This window comes from Eptesicus fuscus, chromosome 23 (assembly GCF_027574615.1).
Source record: "Eptesicus fuscus isolate TK198812 chromosome 23, DD_ASM_mEF_20220401, whole genome shotgun sequence".
Taxonomy (NCBI): Eukaryota; Metazoa; Chordata; class Mammalia; order Chiroptera; family Vespertilionidae; genus Eptesicus; species Eptesicus fuscus.
Window position 1 is genome coordinate 7,679,290 of NC_072495.1, and position 19,897 is coordinate 7,699,186.

A 19,897-nucleotide genomic window follows, 5' to 3' on the forward strand; every position below is an offset into this window, starting at 1 on the left:
TCCCTCTCCTCGCACTCCCTCTCCCGCTCCGTCCCTCTCTTTCTCTCTTTCGCTCTCCCTCCTTTTTTTCCTCGCCCCCCCCCCTCCCTCCATACTCCCCTACCCTGTGCGTCTGGACGCAGATTTAGGAAGCGAATTCGCTCACGTTTTAGGACACGGAAGACGGCAGGCGCGGGAGCAGAGCACGGCCAGATTCGGATTGAAACCCGGACACCCTCCGGAGGCTCGGAGCGGAGGAAGGAGGAGGAGGAGGCGGCGGACGGAAGCCAGCGTGCAGTTCAAGTTTTGATAGCGCTGCTAGGAGAGGGCTTAAATCAGAGATTTTTTTTTTTTTTTTTTTTTTAAGGAGAGAGACTTTTTCCGCTGTCTCGCTGGCGGTTCCAGCCGGGTCCAGCGCCGCTGCAGGCGCCTCCTGCGAGGAAGGGAGAGGAAAAGAGATAGGAGGGCGGGGGACGAGGAAGGAGAAGAAAAGGTAAAAAAGTCTCCGAGGAGAACCGTTCGGCGTTTGCAACAAAGAACTGGGGGGCTGGGGGCGCGCGGTTCCGGGGACCCAGGGCTGCGGGTCCCTGTGGAGCTGAGCAGCGGGGCTCGGGCGCCAGCCGTCCGCCTGCCCGCGCCTCTCCGCCTCCGAAGCCGACTTGCAGGGGCGGCTTTTTAAACACGCGAGACGCCAGGACAAGTCACCCCGCGACCATGTCTCCCGATCGCTCGCCTCGCCCCCTTTAAAAGCGGCATCCTCCTCCCCCAAAGACACTAAGACACTGAACACCCTCTCTTCGAGGTGCTTTTGTTGTGATTTTTTTCTCTTCTTTTTTGCCTATTTTTTTTTTTAAAAAACACACAACAACTATGTGCTGCTGTTAATCAAAACAAAACAGCAGCTGCGGACTTGTCCCCGCCGGAGCCCAGCGCCCCGCCCGGAGTGGAGGAAGCTCTCCATGAGAGATCCGGTCATCCCTGGGACAAGCATGGCCTACCATCCGTTCCTACCTCACCGGGCGCCGGACTTCGCCATGAGCGCGGTGCTGGGCCACCAGCCCCCTTTCTTCCCCGCGCTGACTCTGCCTCCCAACGGCGCCGCGGCGCTCTCGCTGCCCGGCGCCCTGGCCAAGCCGATCATGGATCAGTTGGTGGGGGCGGCCGAGACCGGCATCCCTTTCTCGTCCCTGGGGCCCCAGGCGCATCTGAGGCCTCTGAAGACCATGGAGCCCGAGGAAGAGGTGGAGGACGACCCCAAGGTGCACCTCGAGGCCAAAGAACTTTGGGATCAGTTCCACAAGCGGGGCACGGAGATGGTCATCACCAAGTCGGGAAGGTAAGCGCGCGGAGGGCCCCTCCCCAAACTCTTGGAGGGTCTTTCCCCTCTTTCTCTCTCTCTCCTCCCGGAACGGCGGCTCTGTCAGTCCTTGTGGCTTGCAGGAAAACTTGGGTGCCCCTGGAGCCGTGCACAGACGCCCGGGCCTGCCCCGTGGCAGGCAAGTTCAGCTTACCTGGGTGTCAGCCGGCCGCTGGCGTTCCCTGCCTAACTCTGCAGCCTGGGTTCCCCACGGGATAGAGTTTTAGGGAGAGCCCAGACTTCTCTGCAGGAAGAAAGAAACCCACCCCACCGCATCCAGTCTCCCTGTTCAAACCTTTCTGGAACCTCCTTCTGGCTTTGTTGATGTTGTGGTTTTTTTGTCTGCTTCATTTTGTGCTCAGAGAGAAAAACTTAAAACTTAAAGCCCCTTTCTTTTGTGTGCGAGCAAGAGGCCTTGACACCAGCTTCCCCGGCTCTTTCTGTCCACCAGACCCGCCTCCGGGGCCGGGGCGGAGGGGGCCTGAGCCCCGTGGCTGCCGGTCAGAGAGGAGTCCCAGGGCAGCTGGGTTTGTTTGTCCACGCCGCTTCACGTGTCCCTAATCCAGGGGAGAGTCCAGCGGGCGATTCGGGGGATCATTAAGAGTATGTTTGCAGACTCAAGGAGCCAGTGGGAAGATCTATTCACATGCTTCTGTTTTGTGTGCAAATATTCTCAACCCTGATTTTACACAGAGGTCCTTGCCTGAAAATCGCTGATTTTTTTTTTTTATGGCCTTGACGTCCGATCAAGGCATCAAGTGGAAAGAATAGAAATAAAATGCCGCTCAGGGTGTCTTCAGCTTTCTGTCTGTCCAAGTTACATGAGGCCAAAGTTGGGGACAAAACCCCGCAACCCCAGGAGACATGTAGCCAGTTTCCCAGAGAAGTGCTTCCTTCTAAGTCGTGAGGCTAGCACCCCGGCACTTCTGGGGAACAGGCGGCGAGCGGTTGGGTGGCCCAGGCTGGCAGTTTGGGACGGGCCTGTGCAGTGGGGGAATGTGGGGAGCTCCGCCGCCCGGGCGGGCTGGTTATGAGGCCTGGGAGTTTCACCCCAAGCTACAAAATTCGGCTTTAGAACGCGCCCAAGTCCGGTTTCATTTTTCGCCAGCAGCGGGATTGCTGCTGGGAAGCGGGGCTGCTTCGGAAGAAACTGGACGTCCATTTCCTTGATACGTGAGGCATTTTCTCCTGGACGAGCGGTGAAAAATTCCGGCTTTAGCTGACCGCACTTTTAAAACCCTACCCCGAGCGCGGTGTAGAGCTAGACAGGGAAGAGGCAGGGGCATGAGCCTGTGAAGTCACACAGACAGGAAAACATATAAAGAAATGAGACCATGTAGAGAAATGGAATGCTACCACTCAAACTTGTTTTGAATCTTGGGACATTTAAAGATAAATGAAACTCTGATACGCCTGCTGCTGCAGAAAACAGCCGCTCCGCTCGGAAACATAAGCTCGCCCAGGCATTTTAAATTTGATTTAAATATTTTAGGGTAAATAGAGAATCAAACCCAAGATTCCAGGTGACTTATGTTTCTTTCTTTTCCCACCTCTCCTATTGCAGGCGAATGTTCCCCCCCTTTAAAGTGAGGTGTTCTGGGCTGGATAAAAAAGCCAAGTATATTTTGTTGATGGACATTATCGCCGCCGATGACTGTCGATACAAATTTCACAATTCTCGGTGGATGGTGGCGGGTAAGGCGGACCCTGAAATGCCAAAGAGAATGTACATTCACCCGGACAGCCCGGCTACCGGGGAGCAGTGGATGTCCAAAGTTGTCACTTTCCACAAACTGAAACTCACCAACAACATTTCGGACAAGCATGGATTTGTAAGTTTCATCGCTCCTCTCCCGTAAAAAAAAAAAAAAGTTCTCTTTCTCTGCTCTAGCCAAGGCAGGGCTCCCCCCTGGCCGTGTAAAACCGTGAGTTTCTGCCCAGGCTTCTCTCTCCCTCTCTGGGGCCAAAGCCCAGGGCACTTGTTGGATCCGCAGCAGAGAGTGTGTTTCTCTTCGGAGAACGGAAGGCCGGGCCTCCTGTTCTGGGGCGCTCGTAGGGCTTGGGGAACGCCTGCCCTGGCATTGGAAGTTCAAAGCCAATCGTTAGAAACTCGGTTTTAAAAAGCGATGTGTCCATCAAGGTTTGCAGACCATCCTTCTCCTCTTTTGAAATCGGCCGTAGTATTTCTTGGGAGAGTGTGAAAGTTCGAGTCTTCCAGAAGGTTGTGAAAGGGTGTGATTGCATTTTGGGAAAGACTTTTTTTCTTTTCTTTCTAATTTTACTCGAAAAGAATTGGGCTGGGGTGAAAGTCAGGTTTTACTAGAAATGAGACTGACCTCCGGAATCAAAATTGTGTGTGTGTGTGTGTGTGGTGTTGGGGAGTATATTTATATATTTGGTTGGGAGCATACTTAGAAACGTCCAGAAGACGTGGGCTGCTTGTAAAAGTCTAGCAAAGGACCTTTTGCCCCGGGCCCCTACCCTCCCCAACATTTCAACAAAAATAAACAGTGATAAGCGAGCAATAAGCAGAAAGATTAGGCCCTGGAAGGCGAGGAGGGCGCGGAGATTTCTTCAGCGGCAGGAATTGCATTTGAAGCCCTTGATTTGATTAGGGCATAAATATTCCTCTGTGGAGTTCAGCCGCTCTGGGCCCTAAGTGGATTGGGCTCGTCAATTAGTGGACGCTTAAAGGACTGAATCATTTTGTAAATTAAAATGCATGTTTTTTTCTATCTTTTAAGACTTTGGCCTTCCCAAGCGATCACGCAACGTGGCAGGGGAATTATAGTTTTGGTACTCAGGTAGGCTAGGGTTCAAGGTTCGAATGAACCTGAGATGGTGAGGGTGGGGGGGACCCTGTGGAAGCTGAGGAGCAATTTGGATTCTCCAGAAGATCACCTTTGTGGAGTGACAAGTGCCCGAGGAGGTGCTCCCTGGAGGGGGGCTCGGTGCAGGCGCGGTGCCCTCCGGTGGGGTAGCTGTTAGCCCGACAGGGGTCCGGGGATCCTGTTTGTCCCGCTCAGCGCACCCTTTTTGCTGTGTCTCTCTCCTCCGCCTGCCCCTGCAGACTATACTCAACTCCATGCACAAATACCAGCCCCGATTTCATATCGTGAGAGCCAATGACATCCTGAAACTTCCATATAGCACATTTCGGACGTACTTGTTCCCAGAAACCGAATTCATCGCTGTGACAGCATACCAGAATGATAAGGTAACCAAAGACGCTTTTGGGGGGGCCTTAAAGGTGAGACCGCTCCTGCCCTCTAAGCTGCTTTGGGTGAGGGTGAGAATCGGGATGGGGGTCTTGCATTTTCTTTTGCCATTGGACTGTCCGTGGAGCTTTGGGGAGTGGGGAAGGGGGACTGGAACACTGCAGAGGCAGAAGAAAAAGAAAAGAAAAACAGCCACAACAAAAACAACCACTTGGCCAGCTAGGATCCAAGTGACAAAAAATGCCACACTAACTCTGTCCGGGAGCAGCTCCCAGTGACCAGCGTCTGATGCCACCCGCCCCACCCCCACCCCCACCCTTGACCCCAGGGCTTTCTCCTGTTTGTTCCGAGGTTTATCCTCTTCCCCATTCAGGAAGAAGGATCAAGAAATCAGGTTCCAGAGGAACCAGCTAAGGATTTAAGGCAGAAGCCATGGGGGATCCTGGGAGAAGAATCCCCGTGGAGCCCCTTCTCTTTCTTAGCCAGAAATCCACGAGGAGCTGGTCTGGTTTTTATTACCTTCTATGCTGCTGTGTTTTTTATGGTGTGTCGTGTGTGCGTGTGTGTGAGTGCGTGTGTGTGCGTGTGTGTGTGTGTGTTTGGAAAAACTTACTCTGATCACAGGGTCATACTAATTGAGTTGTCTGAAGCTTTGGAAAGGAGGTGACCAAAGCCACCACTTTGTTGGAAGTTGGTTTTGTTTTTTTCCTCCCTCCCGGGGCCTGAGGCCGGGGATTAGGAGTGTCCCCAAATGGAACAGCGGGCAGCACCTGGTATGTACAGTTATGGTGGCCTGAAGGTCATGGGCACGGAGCACAGAGACACTTTTAGCAGGCAGTTATTGGGGAGAGGGGGGACGCTGAGGACCCTTGCTCTTCGACTTCTGAATCCCGGTCCCAGTGAGAGTGCCGCTCCGGGGACAACACCCTGCATTTTGAATTCACTGTCACTCTAGGGGGTTCCTCTGGGGCCGGCTGTTTGAGGTGTGGAGCCTTAGTCTGGGGACTAAGGTATCGTGGCCTCCTGTCCCTGCACGTCTAAGCGCACCGGCATTTATTCCAAGGACAAGGATCCAGCCAGGGGGCCCTCTGCCCCCTCCAAGGACCTCTAGGCACGTTATTATCCCCCCAAAGAGAAGGGATTTGGAAGAGGACATATGAGGGCATTTCCCCTCATCCCACAGAGTGCACGCCCCCTCTAGCCCCAGAGCCCGGGAATCTTACCTTGTTACTGTGATAATCAATTGTAGCAATTTTGTGCTCAGACAAAGAGACCACGGGCCTTCCCTACCTAATGGCCGTGGCAGAAGCATGTAAATGAAAACAAATGTTACCAGTGGTCACTCAGTCCTTTTAAATCTGCAATTGTCAATATTTTAACTCCTCAAGCACCCGCCCCACCCAGGGAAAAAAAAATCAAGCCCACTCTGGCATAAGGGTAGCAAAATCCCATAAATCATCGAATTAGATTCACAGAAAAAGGTTGGAGTGTATGGTGTGTGTGTTTGTGTGTGTGTGGTATGTGTGGGGCTAAGAAATGTGCCACAGCGTATCTGATGATTAATTGCATGGTATTAAAAAACAAAAGGGAAAATGAAAGCATACCTTTCAAGTCTACAGGTTGTCCCTTTTGACAATTCTGACAACGTTTCCATTTCTAAGCCCAAGCTGTCGGCTGCTCAGAGAAAAGGAGGAGGCACTTCCCAGGCGGGGTCATTTCAGCTTGGAGTCCTGGTTTGGCCCCCTATGGGAGAGGCACACCGTGGGGGAGTCCCCTGGGATTTTACCTCAGGCCCCTCCACACCTGCCTGTAACCCCTCTCTCTCCCTTGCTCTTGAACCTAGCACATCCCAGCGACCGCTCCTGCTGGCAGTCAGACTTCTAGTAAACGGCTAAGTTGAGGGAAAACACTCAGAACATTCTAGAAGACGAGGCCAACGTGTCTTTCTTGCTTGTGTGTCCTCCTCTAGATAACCCAGTTAAAAATAGACAACAACCCTTTCGCAAAAGGATTCCGGGACACTGGGAATGGCAGGAGAGAGAAAAGGTGAGCTGAGACAATTACTTCTTTCTCAGATAATTTAGAAAGAATCACTTCGCTGGGTCCCGAGTCTCAACGGTGGGGTGCAGGCCTCTCCACGGTGGGGTGCAGGCCCTCATATTAGGGGAGGGAGGGGGAAGGTGGTCATGAACTCCCCTCTGCCACGTGCTTGCTGATGTCTGTACACTATTTCTTCTACCACCTACACGTCACCTTAAAGGACATTAGGCCACACCATGGTTCTCTCGGGGAGAAAAGGGACAGGGATAATCAGTTATATACAGATGCTCTTAATTCCTAATTAATTGCAGTTACTCCTGGACCGGTCCCAGGAAAGAACTAAGCCACTCACAAAATGCTTTGGAATTCTTGCACATACCATCAGACAGAACTGAGGCCCCTGGAGCAATCTGGGGCTCCCCCCTTTTGCGGGTACAGGGATCATTTCGCATCAAGCAGACAGCTGGAGAGTCTATGAAAGGAACTCTCCCCTCCCCCACCCGCGTTCAAAGAATTTCTAAAATCCAGAAAATTAACCCAAATTTTTAACCTACCAGCCCTGAGGGAGGGGCAGGCGCTAAAAAGTAATTTCTAACGTCTAAGTAGGTTTTTTCCCCCCACACACCAATTAATAGGAACGGATCACAGATAAGTGCAGCGTGAAATAACCACTTCCTCCCACCTTAGCCACCAGTGGGGAGTTTGTCGGCTTTTTGTTTTCAAACCAAGTCACAGCCCACACCCGGGTGCCCTTTCCCTAATGAAACCCTGGTCTTGAGTGCACGCACCTTAAGCCTGCTTCCACCCGACACCCCGGGGCCACCGCCTTCAGCCAGTGAGAGGGTCAAGAACAGTGTGTGGGTCCGGGTGGCTGTCCCCGGGCAGGCAGGTGGCCGGGGGTGTGGTGTGCGCCTCCGGGGAGAGGGGAGATGGACGTCCTGGTCTCACGCTGGGTGTGGGCTCCCGCAGAAAACAGCTCACCCTCCAGTCCATGAGGGTGTACGAGGACCGACACAAGAAGGACAACGGCACCTCTGACGAGTCCTCCAGCGAGCAGGCGGCCTTCAGCTGCTTCGCCCAGTCCTCCTCCCCGGCTGTGTCCACTGTTGGGACCTCCAACCTCAAAGGTAAGCCGGCCTGGGCACCCGGGTGATTTCGGGACTCCAGGCCGTGGAGGCCTGGGAGAGTTGGGGGCTGGGGCGCACCCACCCGGGAGCTTGCCCCTCGAAATCTGCAGACCTTCCTAGAAGTCCCTAAACAGGAGCCAGCGCTGCAGAAGGGTGCCAGGTGTGGCCACCTCCCTGAGCTGTAGAAGGAGTGCGCAGAACCCCTTCCCCCAGACCTCGGTTTGGCTGTGAGGAGGGTGGTGTCTGTATATTCCCTCTTGGTGGGGGCAGCTTCGAAAACATGCCTGGAAAGTCCCCCTCGGCTCCCCCACCCCACCCACACACACACTGTCTCCAAACAACTACTCACTTTCTGCCATCTTTGAACTCAAAAGTCAAAGGTGTTGGCCTGGGGGTGGGTGGGGGAGGGAGGCCAGGGATTCTCTGCCACCTGGAAAGGGCAGAGGGCCTAGAACACCGTGGTAGAGCCACAACCTGTGAGAGGGGATGGACCTCTGGGGGTGTGAGTCCCGGAGGGAGGGGAGGGGCTGGGAGGGGACAAGATGGTTCAAATCCCCAGTCCGTTTCCTGTGTTTAAAGAGCAAAGAACTATTTATCTGGAAAGACACACACGCTCTGGCAACGGGAAGAGACCTGTTCTTCCGTTTCATCAAATGGAAGTCCTTTATGTCCTCAATCCATTTAAGCTTTAAACATAACATAAGATCCCTTTGCCTTTTTTTTTTTTTCTTTTTCTGGTAGGACACCCACCGAGGGTGTGGTGAAAGAAAAAGGAACCTCTATGACTGTCTGGGGGCAGGGGAGGGGCTGCCCCGCACCCACCTCTGTCTGCAGGGACGGGGCGATGGGAGGCTCCGTTGAGTGTTGGGGGGGAGTTCATTTCTGCCCCCACCAATCCAGATGTCAGGGTTCTCTCCAAACAGATCCTTCCCAAAGAATTCACAAATTTGTGGAAGGCCCTGATCAGTCCCTAAACAAAGACCCGGATGGTGGCTAGACGGTGTTCCCTCCGTGAGTTTTAGTGTGAGTTCCTTTTTATTTAAAAAAAAGGAAATTTGCAATTGAAAGGCAAGTCAAGGTAGTCTGACAGCCGTAGGAGCTCAATCCCTGCCTGAAAAAAAATAAAAGTAAAATCCATTACCATTTGAGAGAGGTGTCTATGGGGGGGGGGGGGGAGGGCCTGGTCTATCTTCTTTATCAGCTTATTGAATCTTTCCACTCAAGTTACGGAGTGTCACCACTCCCATTTTGCAGATGGGAAAACTGAGGCACAAGAGAGGTTAAGGGGCTTGCCGGGTGCTACCCTGCTAGTGAGCGGCTGAGCCAGGTTCCATCCTGGGGAGCTGGCTTCCACGGGCCCAGACCGGAGCTCACGCCCTCCCGCCACGCTTCTGTCCCCTCCTTTGGCAGATCTGTGTCCCAGCGAGGGCGAGAGCGACGCCGAGGCCGAGAGCAAAGAGGAGCACGGCCCGGAGGCCTGCGACGCGGCCAAGATCTCCACCACCACGTCGGAGGAGCCGAGCCGCGACAAGGGCAGCCCCGCGGCCAAGGCGCACCTCTTCGCGGCCGAGCCCGGCGGCCGGCCCCGGGACAGCGGGCGGCTGGACAAGGCGTCGCCCGACTCGCGCCACAGCCCGGCCACCATCTCGTCCAGCACCCGCGGCCTGGGCGCCGAGGAGCGCCGGAGCCCGGGCCGCGAGGGCGCCGCCACGTCCAAGGCCGAGGAGGCGCGCGCGCTGCCGGCCAAGGAGGCCTTCGCGCCGCTCACGGTGCAGACGGACGCGGCCGCCGCGCACCTGGGCCAGGGCCCCCTGCCCGGCCTCGGCTTCGCCCCGGGCCTGGCGGGCCAGCAGTTCTTCAACGGACACCCGCTCTTCCTGCACCCCAGCCAGTTCGCCATGGGGGGCGCGTTCTCCAGCATGGCCGCGGGCATGGGGCCCCTGCTGGCCACCGTGTCCGGGGCCTCCACCGGCGTGTCGGGCCTGGATTCCACGGCCATGGCCTCCGCCGCGGCGGCGCAGGGACTGTCGGGGGCGTCTGCCGCCACCCTGCCCTTCCACCTCCAGCAGCACGTCCTGGCCTCGCAGGTATTTATGCTCCTTCCTCCTGCCTCCTCCCCAGCCCCTCCCCCAGCCTTCTGGTCTAGAAGCTTTAAATGAGAATAATTGCTAGGTGCAAGGTGTACCTCCTAGATTCATCACCACCTTACACTGCCCCCCCCCCCAAAAAAAAAATACTTAATTTTTTTTCTAAGTGAAGGGATGTTTATAGCAGAGTAGGTAGGTAGGTAGGTGGTAATAATAACTACACACAGCACTTATGGGGTGCCAGGTACTCTTCTGAGTACTTGATCTAGTCTGACTTCTGATGTACGGTTATCACCTCCACTTTATATAGATGAGGCCCAGAGAGGCTGAGGAACTTACCCAAGGTCACACAGCAGGTAGGTGGTGGAGTAAGGCTCTACCCCAGGCAGCCTGACTCCAGGGCCTTTCCCAGCGCCTGTGATTTTAGCTTCTTCAGCGCTGCAGTCAGACAAGGAATCAGACAAGGGAGAGACCGAGGCCTGGGGAGCGGAAGTGACTCCCCGGGGATGGGAACTGAAGCCCTCATCCCCCCATTTGAAGCTTTCCCCCTGCTCCCGTCCCAAACAGGCCAGCCTGTTCCCCAAAGGGTTAATGGTGTGCGCACACGTGGGAAATGTCGGGGTTGAGGGGCAGCCTGGCAGCCTCCGTGTGGCGCGGACAGCTGTGCTGGGGCCCGGGGTGGCCCGGGGCAGGCTTGGCCGCTCGGAGACACTCTGAACTGGTGGAAAGGTTCCGGGAGGCGTTCTGCACGCCCTGGCCTTGTGTTTTGTCTGAGCACATTCGTCTCCCTTCCCCAAGCCAAGAGGCAGGGCTGGCCGCCCTCTCCGCGGGGAGGAGGGGAGGAAGGGACTGAGAAAGAAAGGCTGGTTTCTGGCCTTTCTCAGTTCCTGCCATCTCCTCCGCTGGCCCCTCCTGCAGACCAGGTCGCAGGGCATCTGTGGGCACCGGACACTAATGGCACCTCCAGGCGGGGGGCAGAAGTGCCCAGGCCAGGTCCCTGGATTCACACTCAGCTTCTGCCCCTTGCTAGCTCGGGAGTTCCTGTGCCCTGGGGCCTGCCTCGGTTTCTCTGCCTGTAACACCAGCATATCAGGCTGGGTGACTTCTCTGTTTGTAGCAAACGCTGTGTCCCCTCCTCCCCCTCCCCAGTTTCCTTTTGCTGGAGATCTGCCCTGTTTGTTAGTTTGTTTGTTTTTTGGTGTGTGTTGTTTTGTTTTGAAACTTCTAGGGTTGGAGTGTAAGGGTTCGGGAGGGGACCAAGAATGAGAAATAATGATGCCAAATACTGTATGCCCTCCGGTTCATACTCAGCCACCATGGCGGGGCGGGGGGGGGGGGGGGTGTTAGACTGACCACAGCCCCACTTGACAGGTGCAACAACTGACCCTGAGCGTGTGGATCCGTCCTGTTGGCCAGGCACCCCGAGGGGCATATTGAAGGCATTAGCTCAGTTAATGTCCACAAAGTTCCCGATAGTATATGAATTATTTAATATTTCCCTGTTGTTCTTTTTTTATGTGCGAAAGCTGAGGCACATGGAGGGAAGGACCTCCGCCCAGGTGACACAGCTAAGATGTAGATCTAGAGAAATAGGTCTGAGTGGCCTCCCCCCTCCTCCACCTCCAGCCCCCCCCCCCCCAAACCCCACCCCCACCCCCAGAGAATAGGGACTTGCCCACTCGCTCGAGGTCCCCAGGTGGAGGGGAAGCGGACCAGGCTGGCTCCTCCCCACCGCGCAGCCCCTCCTCGCTGACTCGCTGCCCGCGTTTCTCTTCCCTCCCCAGGGCCTGGCCATGTCGCCCTTCGGAAGCCTGTTCCCTTACCCCTACACCTACATGGCCGCCGCGGCCGCCGCCTCCTCCGCCGCGGCCTCCAGCTCCGTGCACCGCCACCCCTTCCTCAACCTGAACACCATGCGCCCGCGCCTGCGCTACAGCCCCTACTCCATCCCCGTGCCGGTCCCCGACAGCAGCAGCCTGCTCTCCACCGCGCTGCCGTCCATGGCCGCGGCCGCGGGGCCCCTGGACGCCAAAGCCGCCGCGCTGGCCGCCAGCCCGGCCTCGGTGGCCGTGGACTCGGGCTCGGAACTCAACAGCCGCTCCTCCACGCTCTCCTCCAGCTCCGTGTCCTTGTCGCCCAAGCTCGGCCCCGAGAAAGAGGCGGCCACGAGCGAACTGCAGAGCATCCAGCGGCTGGTCAGCGGCCTGGAGGCCAAGCCCGACAGGTCCCGCAGCGCGTCCCCGTAGGCCCCTCCCCAGCAGAGGCTCTTCATTCCAGTCCCGTCCCGTCTGCAGTGCACTTTGTGGGATGAAAACTACACCCCCCCCCGGGCGCGCGGTGGGGTGAGCCCGGCTCGGGGCGGTCCTGCCGGGGAGGGGTTGCCGGATTCCCCGGAGAGAATGTGCTAGAAACAAGCCCTGTCGCCCTGGCGTGGTGGGTGCACCCGGGACCTGGTGCAGGTTCTGGGGCTCGGAAACGTCTGTGGCACGGAGCCGCTGGGGGTGGGAGCTCAAGCGCGTCTGCCCAGAGCACCTCCAGGAGGCTGGCCTGGGAAGGAAAAGGTAGCCAGGCCCACGGGGTGGGGGGTGGGGGGGTGTTGAAAAGTGTCTCTCCCAGTGCAGATTTATATATATATATTTTTTCCTTCACCGTGTCCAGTGGAAACAAAAACAAATAAAATTTAAAAAAATATATACCGGGGGCAAAGGAGTACATTGACATGATTCTGTTTGTGAAAGATGAAAACTTTTTAGTGACTTGCGTATCAGTTCTCAATAAAGGACTAAGCAGCGTTGTTTCGGGGTGGGGGTGGGGAGCCCCTGCCCGCCTGGTTTAGTCTCTCTCAAGGTAATCTGTGTCTTTTTAATATTGTGATGTTTTAAGAGCCACTGTAGGCCTCTTCTTGCATGTCCCACAGCGATGTACTTGTGGTTTTTCCTTTTGAATGCTTGCTTTTAGAGGGGAAAGAACATGGTCCCACGCCCCTTCCCCAGCTCTCAGTTGGCGGCGGATTTAAAGGGGAAGGGGTGGGGAAGACACACGAAAAAAAAATGAGTTTATTTTATCTAAGCTCCGGAGCAGGATTCCTGCCTGTCACTCTCTGGCGGTTCTTTCTCTTTCCTGTATATGCAATAACAAGGTTTTAAAAAAAAATAATAAAGAAGAAGCGAGACTATTAGCAAAGTATTTATGTAATTATTTGATAACTCTTGTAAATAGATGGAATATGAATGCTCGGAAAATTAAACTTTAATTTATTGACATTGTACATAGCTCTGTAAATAGGATCCCAGCTGTCCAGTTTTGTGTGGATTACCCTGTAGTCAGTTTTATTTCAAGGTCACAGGATTGCTTTTGAAACTAGAAAACACTTTCTGCACCAACACCAACACACTTTCAAAACAGTTGTCCGCAAAAAAAAAAAAAAAAAATCCTAATGTCCAAGTGTGAGGAAAAGTGTTATTGCCTGTTTTGCCCAGAATTGGGGAGGTGGTGGTAACCACTTCCCAGTCCCACCTTAAATTCCTTAAAATGTAACACCCCACCTTGTGGTTCTGAGGTTGCTTGGGGGGGGAGGGGGACCCCAGGGTGGGGGCTGCAGAGGCTGCGGCTTGACTCCCTAATTTTTCTCTTGTATCTGTATTTGCTAGTCTCTGGTATCGTCCAAAGGAAGTGACATTGACTACTGTCTTCAGTATCGATGGTGTCTTTGCATTGGTGCCTTTTAGAGAGAGAGATTCACAGTTCAGAAGTCAGGTGCTGAGGTGGTTTAAAGACAAAAACTCACGAAGGTATATTTTGTGTTATAATCGACGAGTTCTTTGGTTTTCTGTAACCCCCCTCCCCCCTTTAAAACGTCATGAAATTTCAATAAATTTTTATTGAAATGACTTTGGGCCTTGTTCCGTCCGTGCTTTTCTTTAGGGGCCTCGGATCTTCCCCTCCGGCCTCCCTCTACCCGCTTCCCTTCGCCTTTAAGTATTGAAGACCGCCCCCCGCGGAACCCGAATGAGGTGTCACTCAAGCTACAAAGCTAAAAACAAAAGTCCCCTGCTCCGCCGAGGGAGCCGGCCGCTCCAATCCGAAATCACTTTTCCTTTAAATTAGGGAGCGGGACGAGGGACGGAAGGGGGCTGATTGGAACTGGATAGAATAGCAACGTCAGATACTTCGGTTTTAATGGGAAGAGAATGCTCCGCTCCCTTAAGTCAGTGTATCCCGCACGGATCCGACCGCAAAGACGCTGGAGCTCGGCGACCGTTTTCGTTTTAGCCTCCGTCTCCCTCTCCCCCTGGACCTGGGAAATCCGAATGTGGGCAAAAAGGCCTCGCGGAATCTCCGCAGCCGGCCGCGGGGTGGCCAGGCGGCGACCCCCCCCCGCCCCCCAGTTGTCAGCGAGTCCCCCTGGCGGCCCCTGGGGTCTCAGATGGGACCAGGCTGACCCGGGGCGCCCCGGCGAGGCCCCGACCCGAGGTCGTGCGTGCAGAGCGCGGCCAGCTCCGCCGGGCTCGGCTGGGTCACGCGAGGGGGGAGGCCAGCCTTCCGCGCCGGGAAGGGCAGTTCCAGGGCGCGTATGTGACCCCCTCCGCGGGGAAAGTGGCCCCGGAGGCCGGCGCCCTCCTCCACGTCTCCCCTCCAACCAGCCTCCGGGCTGTTGGAGGAGTTGCCTTTTGAAGTTCAATTTATCTTTGAAACATTCAATAAAAAATGGTGAGGCAGCGACAGCCTTTTGGTCTCCTAACCTTCCCACCCCCAGCTGCATTTCGGAGTTGTGGGGGGTGGGGGGGGCGCATGTACGGGAAGGTTCTCCCGGCTTTTCTTGCCCTGAGGGCCATGACGTGAGGGCCCAGCCGGAGCCTGCCTGACTGCCCCCCTCCCCCTCCCTGGAGCCCGCCAGCCCGGCCCCAAGTCCCTGTCACCCTCCAGCCTCTAGAATGGCCGGCCAGAGGAGCCCTCCCCTCCTCCATCCTGTACTTGGGAGGGGATGGAGGTCAGGACCTTCTGGAGAGGGGAGCAAAGCCCTTCCCATCTCCAGCGGGCACGTGGGGAGCCCCGCAGCCTCTCCTCCTGCTCTGCTCCCCGGGGTGGGAGGGAAAACGACCGGGGGACGGGCGGTGCGGGGGCCTGGGGACCTTGGGGAGCTAGCTCCCCCGGGGCCCGGAGGCGTCCAGGGCGCGCGCCCGTGGCGGGCTCCGAGAGAGCGTGCGGTGCTGCGCCCCTGGGAGGGGCGAGCCGGCCGGTGGCGCCCAGAGGCGCTCTCCCGAGTGGGGAGCCGGGGAGCAAACCGCCTCAGCCTCGGAGAGGGAAGGAATGCTTTTCTGTCCCGGTGCAGATCCGCAGAAATGCTCACCTCCTGCTCACCCCACCCAACCCCCCCCCAGTTCTCGGACAGTGCTCAGGCGTGTGTCCAGCCTCTCCCGCGGCGGGCAGGGTTTTTTTTTTTTTTTAAATCTCCTTTGTATCTTATTTGTATATAGTGATGTTAATGAGTAACTCTTGTGGCGCTGATGGACGGGGGTGAATGGCTCGCAATCTCTCCGGATTTCGTTGCCTATTACTCACCTGGCGCCGGTCGCAATCTCGCCGCGGGCTTTATGGTGGCGGCGGCGGCCGCGGAGGCCACTCGGAGCCGGCGCCTTCGCCTTTTTTCCAGGCTTCGAGTGCCACCTATCTGTCTGGCGCACCAATGCGCCCCGGCGGCGGCCGCGGCTCGCTCCGTGCTCCGCACCCCAGCGCCTCCCGGGTCCCGGAACCGGGGGCACGTCCCCTTGGCCCCTTCTCATCCTCGCCACCCCCAGCCTGCGCCTCCCCTCCGACGGCTCCCCCGCCCCGTCCCCCGGCGTCGGGAGAAGCTGCCGTCAGTCATCTCTTTCCTGAATATCACTTTCCCTCCTGCTGGGACCTCAGATGAGAAAACCAGCCCTTCCCGCCTCTAGGTTTCCAAGGAGCGTAAGGAAATCCAACGACGGGACCCTTTCCCCCAATTTTCTCGCCAAGTGCTGCTCGCGGTAGAAATCGCCAGCAGTTCCCCCCCCCCCCCCCCCCGACCCTGCGGGTCAGGGGCCAAGCTGAGTTCCTGCCGGGGAGATGGAGAGGAGGGATCCCCTCTTTCCCATACACACCCCTCGGATTCTACCCCGGACGCAGCTGCCCTTTGCCTCTGCTCTGCCTTGATTACTTGATAACTCTGGGTTGTTGTTTTCTTTTCGTTGTTTTGTTTTTTTTCCCCACTGACCAAGTCTACAGGGACAAAGGCCACTTCAATCACACACAAGAGATTGAAGGTGACAAACACGGGTGCCGGCCTGCGCCCTCCGGCCCCCGCCCCTGGGGAAGGCCGGCTCCCAGCCTGCTCGCGCCCCGGCGTCTGAGACTGGCGGCGGGGGAGGGAGAGGGGTCGCCTCGGCTGCGCTTGGAGCCGCGGGTGGAGGCGTCCGGGTTCCTGCTGACCTCCCGGCGCTAATTGCAGGGGCCGAAGGGCGCGCTCCGGCAGTGGCAGGGGTCACGACCCCGCGTCCCTCCTCCCGGCCCTGGCGAGCCCCGCGGGAGCCGGGTGCGCGCGCGCGCGCGCGTGCCTGTGTGTGTGTGTGTGTGAGTGTGTGTGTGTGTGTGTGTGTGTGTGTGTGTGTGTGTGTGTGTGTGTGTGTGTGTGTGTGAGTGTGAGTGAGTGTGCCTAGAGCCTCCCTCGGCCTCGGTCCTGAAACCCGCCGGTGCTTTGTGGCGCGGAGGCCGCGAACACAGTTCCATCCAAGAAGGAAAACCCTTGTGGTGACCTTTCCCCCCGCCGGCAGACAGGCAGCCGCCTTCGGGCTGCAAGTGGCTGGAAACGCTTCAGGTCCCTGCGCTTTCTGCCTCGCTGGTTTCCAAACCTGACCTCGCGGCAGCCAGCCAGGAGAGGGGCTGGTGGCTGGCGTAGACGCGAGGTCGCGAGCCGCCACCGGGGCTCTGACACTCCTCGCTGCTGTCTCTCCCCGTGGGTAGGCGCGGGGCGTGCGTTCAGGGGGCCAGGTACACAGGTGTCAGGAGTGGGTGCGTGTGTGTGCGCGCGTGCACGTGTGTGTGTGTGTGTGCGCTCCATCTGTGGACGTCTCTTCCAATTTGCATTTAGAAGTTCATGCCCAAGACAGTTCCGGATGTCGATGCATTTGGTTGTTTTATAATCAAGATGCGTATAATCAAGACGTATATATGTTGCAGATGTTGGCGTTCAAAGTACACATAACAACAATAAAAATAGCTGGCACGGAAGGGCCGCGTGCGCGTGCCGGGCACTCGGTGGAGCGCCCCACCAAAGGGGTCTCCTGTAATTCTCCCCGTTAACCCTTTCCGGCGTGTGCGACCTTTGTGCCTGTTTTACGAAGGAGGAGACCGAGGCACGGGACCGTGAAGCCACTTACCCTAGAGCCTTGGAGAAGCTGGAGTCAAGAATTCCAACCGCAGCGGGTTCCGGGGTCCACCTTAACCGCGGCTCCCCGTTCAGGGGGAGGGGGAGGTACCTGCAGTGTCCGGGTGCAGAGAAATCTTGGGGCGCGTTTCCGATTAAAATCTTAGCTTTTCCTTTTAATTTCTTCTGCCGCCTGCAGTGTAAGTGTGAAGGGGGAGCTTTGATTCAAGCATCCCACTCCATGTCCCCCTCTCCCCGCTGCCCCGAAACCCCATGGTCTTTTGTTCCCAAGCAGATGACGCTCGAGGTGGAAGGGAACAAACCCCATTAGAAACGCCTGTGGCCTCAACAAGAAAGAATTATTATTATTGTTTTAAATGCCTGCGGCCAGGCACCGGAGCAGAGCCCAGGTATCTTCCTGGGTGTCGCCACGGAGTGGGGATTTCAGCAGCGCCCGCGGCCGCCGCGTGGGCCAGGGCAGGTGGGGCGACCACACTGACCCCAGGTGTCCCCCTGCCTGGTCGGAGAGCTGTGGGTGTCTGAGCTTTTCTCCCTCGGCCTGGGACCCGCCCCCTCCCCCCAGCCCCTAGCATTTGCTGTGGGAAGGTCTGGGACCGCCCGTGGGGGTCTCAGCCCGAGCAAGGACCAGCTTCCAGGTCCTCAGGAAATTCAGTTTGGCCTCTTTCTCTCAGCTCTTCGGCTGCAGCTGGGAGCCCAGGGCTCAGCTACCAGGAGACAGTTTCTGCTGAGAGGTGGGAGAAGGGGTGCAGCCCCCCCCCTAAGAAACGGGGTGCCTGGTTCTGTGACAGCCTGGCCCAGGTTCCCTGCCCCGCACCGTTGTAGGCCCTGGGCACCCAGAGAGAGCAGGCCAGGGTCTGGCTGCAGGCTGGGCCGGGTGAAACAGCACGTGGCTTGGATAGGGAGTCGGGGAACCCTCTTTTCGGCTCCCAAGACGCCACTTAGGGCTTTCTGCATGGAGGCTGGGGCGAAGCCAGGCGGCCTGTGGATCGTGGATGGCGCAGCTGGGCTGCAGGCACTGGATGGGGGTGATGGGAGCTTAGTGCGGGGCCTTGGTCCCGTCCCAGCCCGCCGGCTCCCCTAGTCCCGTCCTAGTCCAACGAGTCCGGTCAGCCGGTCTGTTTGGGCTTTTGAAATGCGATCCTCCTGCCACTTGGGTTTCCTACTAATGACCGGAGCTCTGGTTTCGGGTTGGGGAGAGGATGGCTTCTCCAGGCCCCCGCCAGCCCCCGCCTTGGGGCTCCTCCTGCCCCTGCAATGGGGGATGGGGTGGGGGGGACCAGGAGGGCGGGCCCCCTGCCCCTTCAAGGTCCCCAAAGCGCCAAGGACACCCCAGCACAGACCTGACACTCGTTTCCTTCCTGCCATTTTTGCATGTGGCCGTCCCATCCCAGTCCCCAGCGCCGGCATCTTGGACGTAACTTCTCTTACTTGTCATGCGGGGACCAGGCCCTTCACGTCTGCAGTAGCCCCAGGGGAGCGCCAGCTGTCTGGGTCACCCCCACCCCCAACCCTCCCGAACCAGGGCACAGGGCCGGGACGGGAGCCCTGGCTGAGAACGCGTCTGCCCCACAGGGCACCCACCACCCCAACCCATGCCAGGCCTTCTCCATGGCGCCCACTCTCGGGCATTCTCCAGGGTGGGGGCTCTTGACCGGAGCCTGAGTTCGTGGATTCTCAGAAATCACACACAAGAGTTGGTTACTGTGCATATATGCGGGGGTGGGGGGGGGGGAACCACAATTATCCTCAGCTTCTCAGCCAAGTGTGAGCCCAACCAAATTAAGAGCCACTCACACTGCTTTGAAGACCAAAAGAAATGGGGGGAGGGGAGTTTAGGGTGGTCCCGGGGACTTTTGTCTTGGCAGGTCGAGTTCAGCTTTAGGGACTAGATCCTTTGGTCTGTATCTCTCTCCCTTTCTTCTCCAAGGACACTGTTTCTTCACGTATTTTTCCGTCTAAGCCTCCAGACTCTAAAGGCCTCGGGCGTCGCCTAATTAGTTGACTAATTAATGATATTAACTTATTAACCGAATGATTAGGGACAGTCATTATCACCCCCAATGAATCCTGCGTTAATTTCCTGTTGCTGGAGCCACCTCCACTGGATGATCCCAGGTCGTAAAAGGAAAGCGCTTTGCATAAACCAACTACTTTTCACTGCATTCCTCCCAACTCAAGATCTAGGGTGAGGGGAGCTGTGGAGGAGTCCCCTATTGGGGTCCAAGTCGGGGTAACCCCGAGCTGCTGAGCCCCCTCAAAGCCACCTCCGCACACATCCCGGTGACAGGGCGAGCAGGGCAGATTCCATCTTTGTTCAGATCGCCGGGCTTCGGGTTTTCATTAAAGGCACACCTGGTGGACGTGGGGCTCTGGATTTCAGAAGGCAGATGTGTCCGTGTTGGAGGGGGGTCGTTGGGGGTTGCAGGGTCCCCTAAGCCTTTTCCTCGGGGCGGAGATCAACACGGTGAGAGCAGGCACCTCTTTCAATGCAGCCACTCCCTTCCTCGTCCCTGCCCGGCAAAGCCTAGAACACAATGTACGTGGGGGGTGGGTCTGAAGGTCCAGGGACCCCTGCCTGGCAAGGCCGAGGGCACGGCGGGTGCATTTATAATTGTCGTCTTCCTATCGATCAGGTTTCCCTGGTTTCTTTCACTTTTTATTCAGGCAAATGCAGACAGTTCACA

The 19,897-nt window shown here is 57.0% G+C and overlaps 1 protein-coding gene across 2 annotated transcripts; it reads left to right on the forward strand.

The window, feature by feature from the left end:
• The first annotated feature begins 327 nt into the window (after positions 1–327).
• Positions 328–13,069, forward strand: TBX3 (T-box transcription factor 3). 2 transcript variants are annotated; one of them, XM_054712612.1, is made up of 8 exons: positions 328–1,315; positions 2,901–3,168; positions 4,081–4,140; positions 4,407–4,553; positions 6,524–6,600; positions 7,564–7,721; positions 9,132–9,808; positions 11,593–13,069. In XM_054712612.1, the coding sequence occupies exons 1-8, from the start codon at positions 939–941 to the stop codon at positions 12,052–12,054; spliced, it is 2,226 nt and encodes a 741-aa protein (XP_054568587.1). In that variant the 5' UTR covers positions 328–938; the 3' UTR covers positions 12,055–13,069. The 2 variants fall into 2 exon arrangements, with proteins under 2 accessions (XP_054568587.1, XP_054568588.1); XM_054712613.1 differs by lacking the exon at positions 4,081–4,140 and having other exon boundaries at positions 329–1,315.
• The last annotated feature ends 6,828 nt before the right edge of the window (positions 13,070–19,897 follow it).

What these genes read in the sequence shown, in the direction of transcription:
- TBX3 (XM_054712612.1), top strand. Translation starts at nt 939, where the DNA reads ATGAGAGATCCGGTCATCCCTGGGACAAGCATGGCCTACCATCCGTTC. An exon ending in ATTATAGTTTTGGTACTCAG is followed by an intron (nt 4,141 to 4,406) that starts GTAGGCTAGGGT and finishes CTGCCCCTGCAG; the next exon opens with ACTATACTCAACTCCATGCA. An exon ending in TGGGACCTCCAACCTCAAAG is followed by an intron (nt 7,722 to 9,131) that starts GTAAGCCGGCCT and finishes CTCCTTTGGCAG; the next exon opens with ATCTGTGTCCCAGCGAGGGC.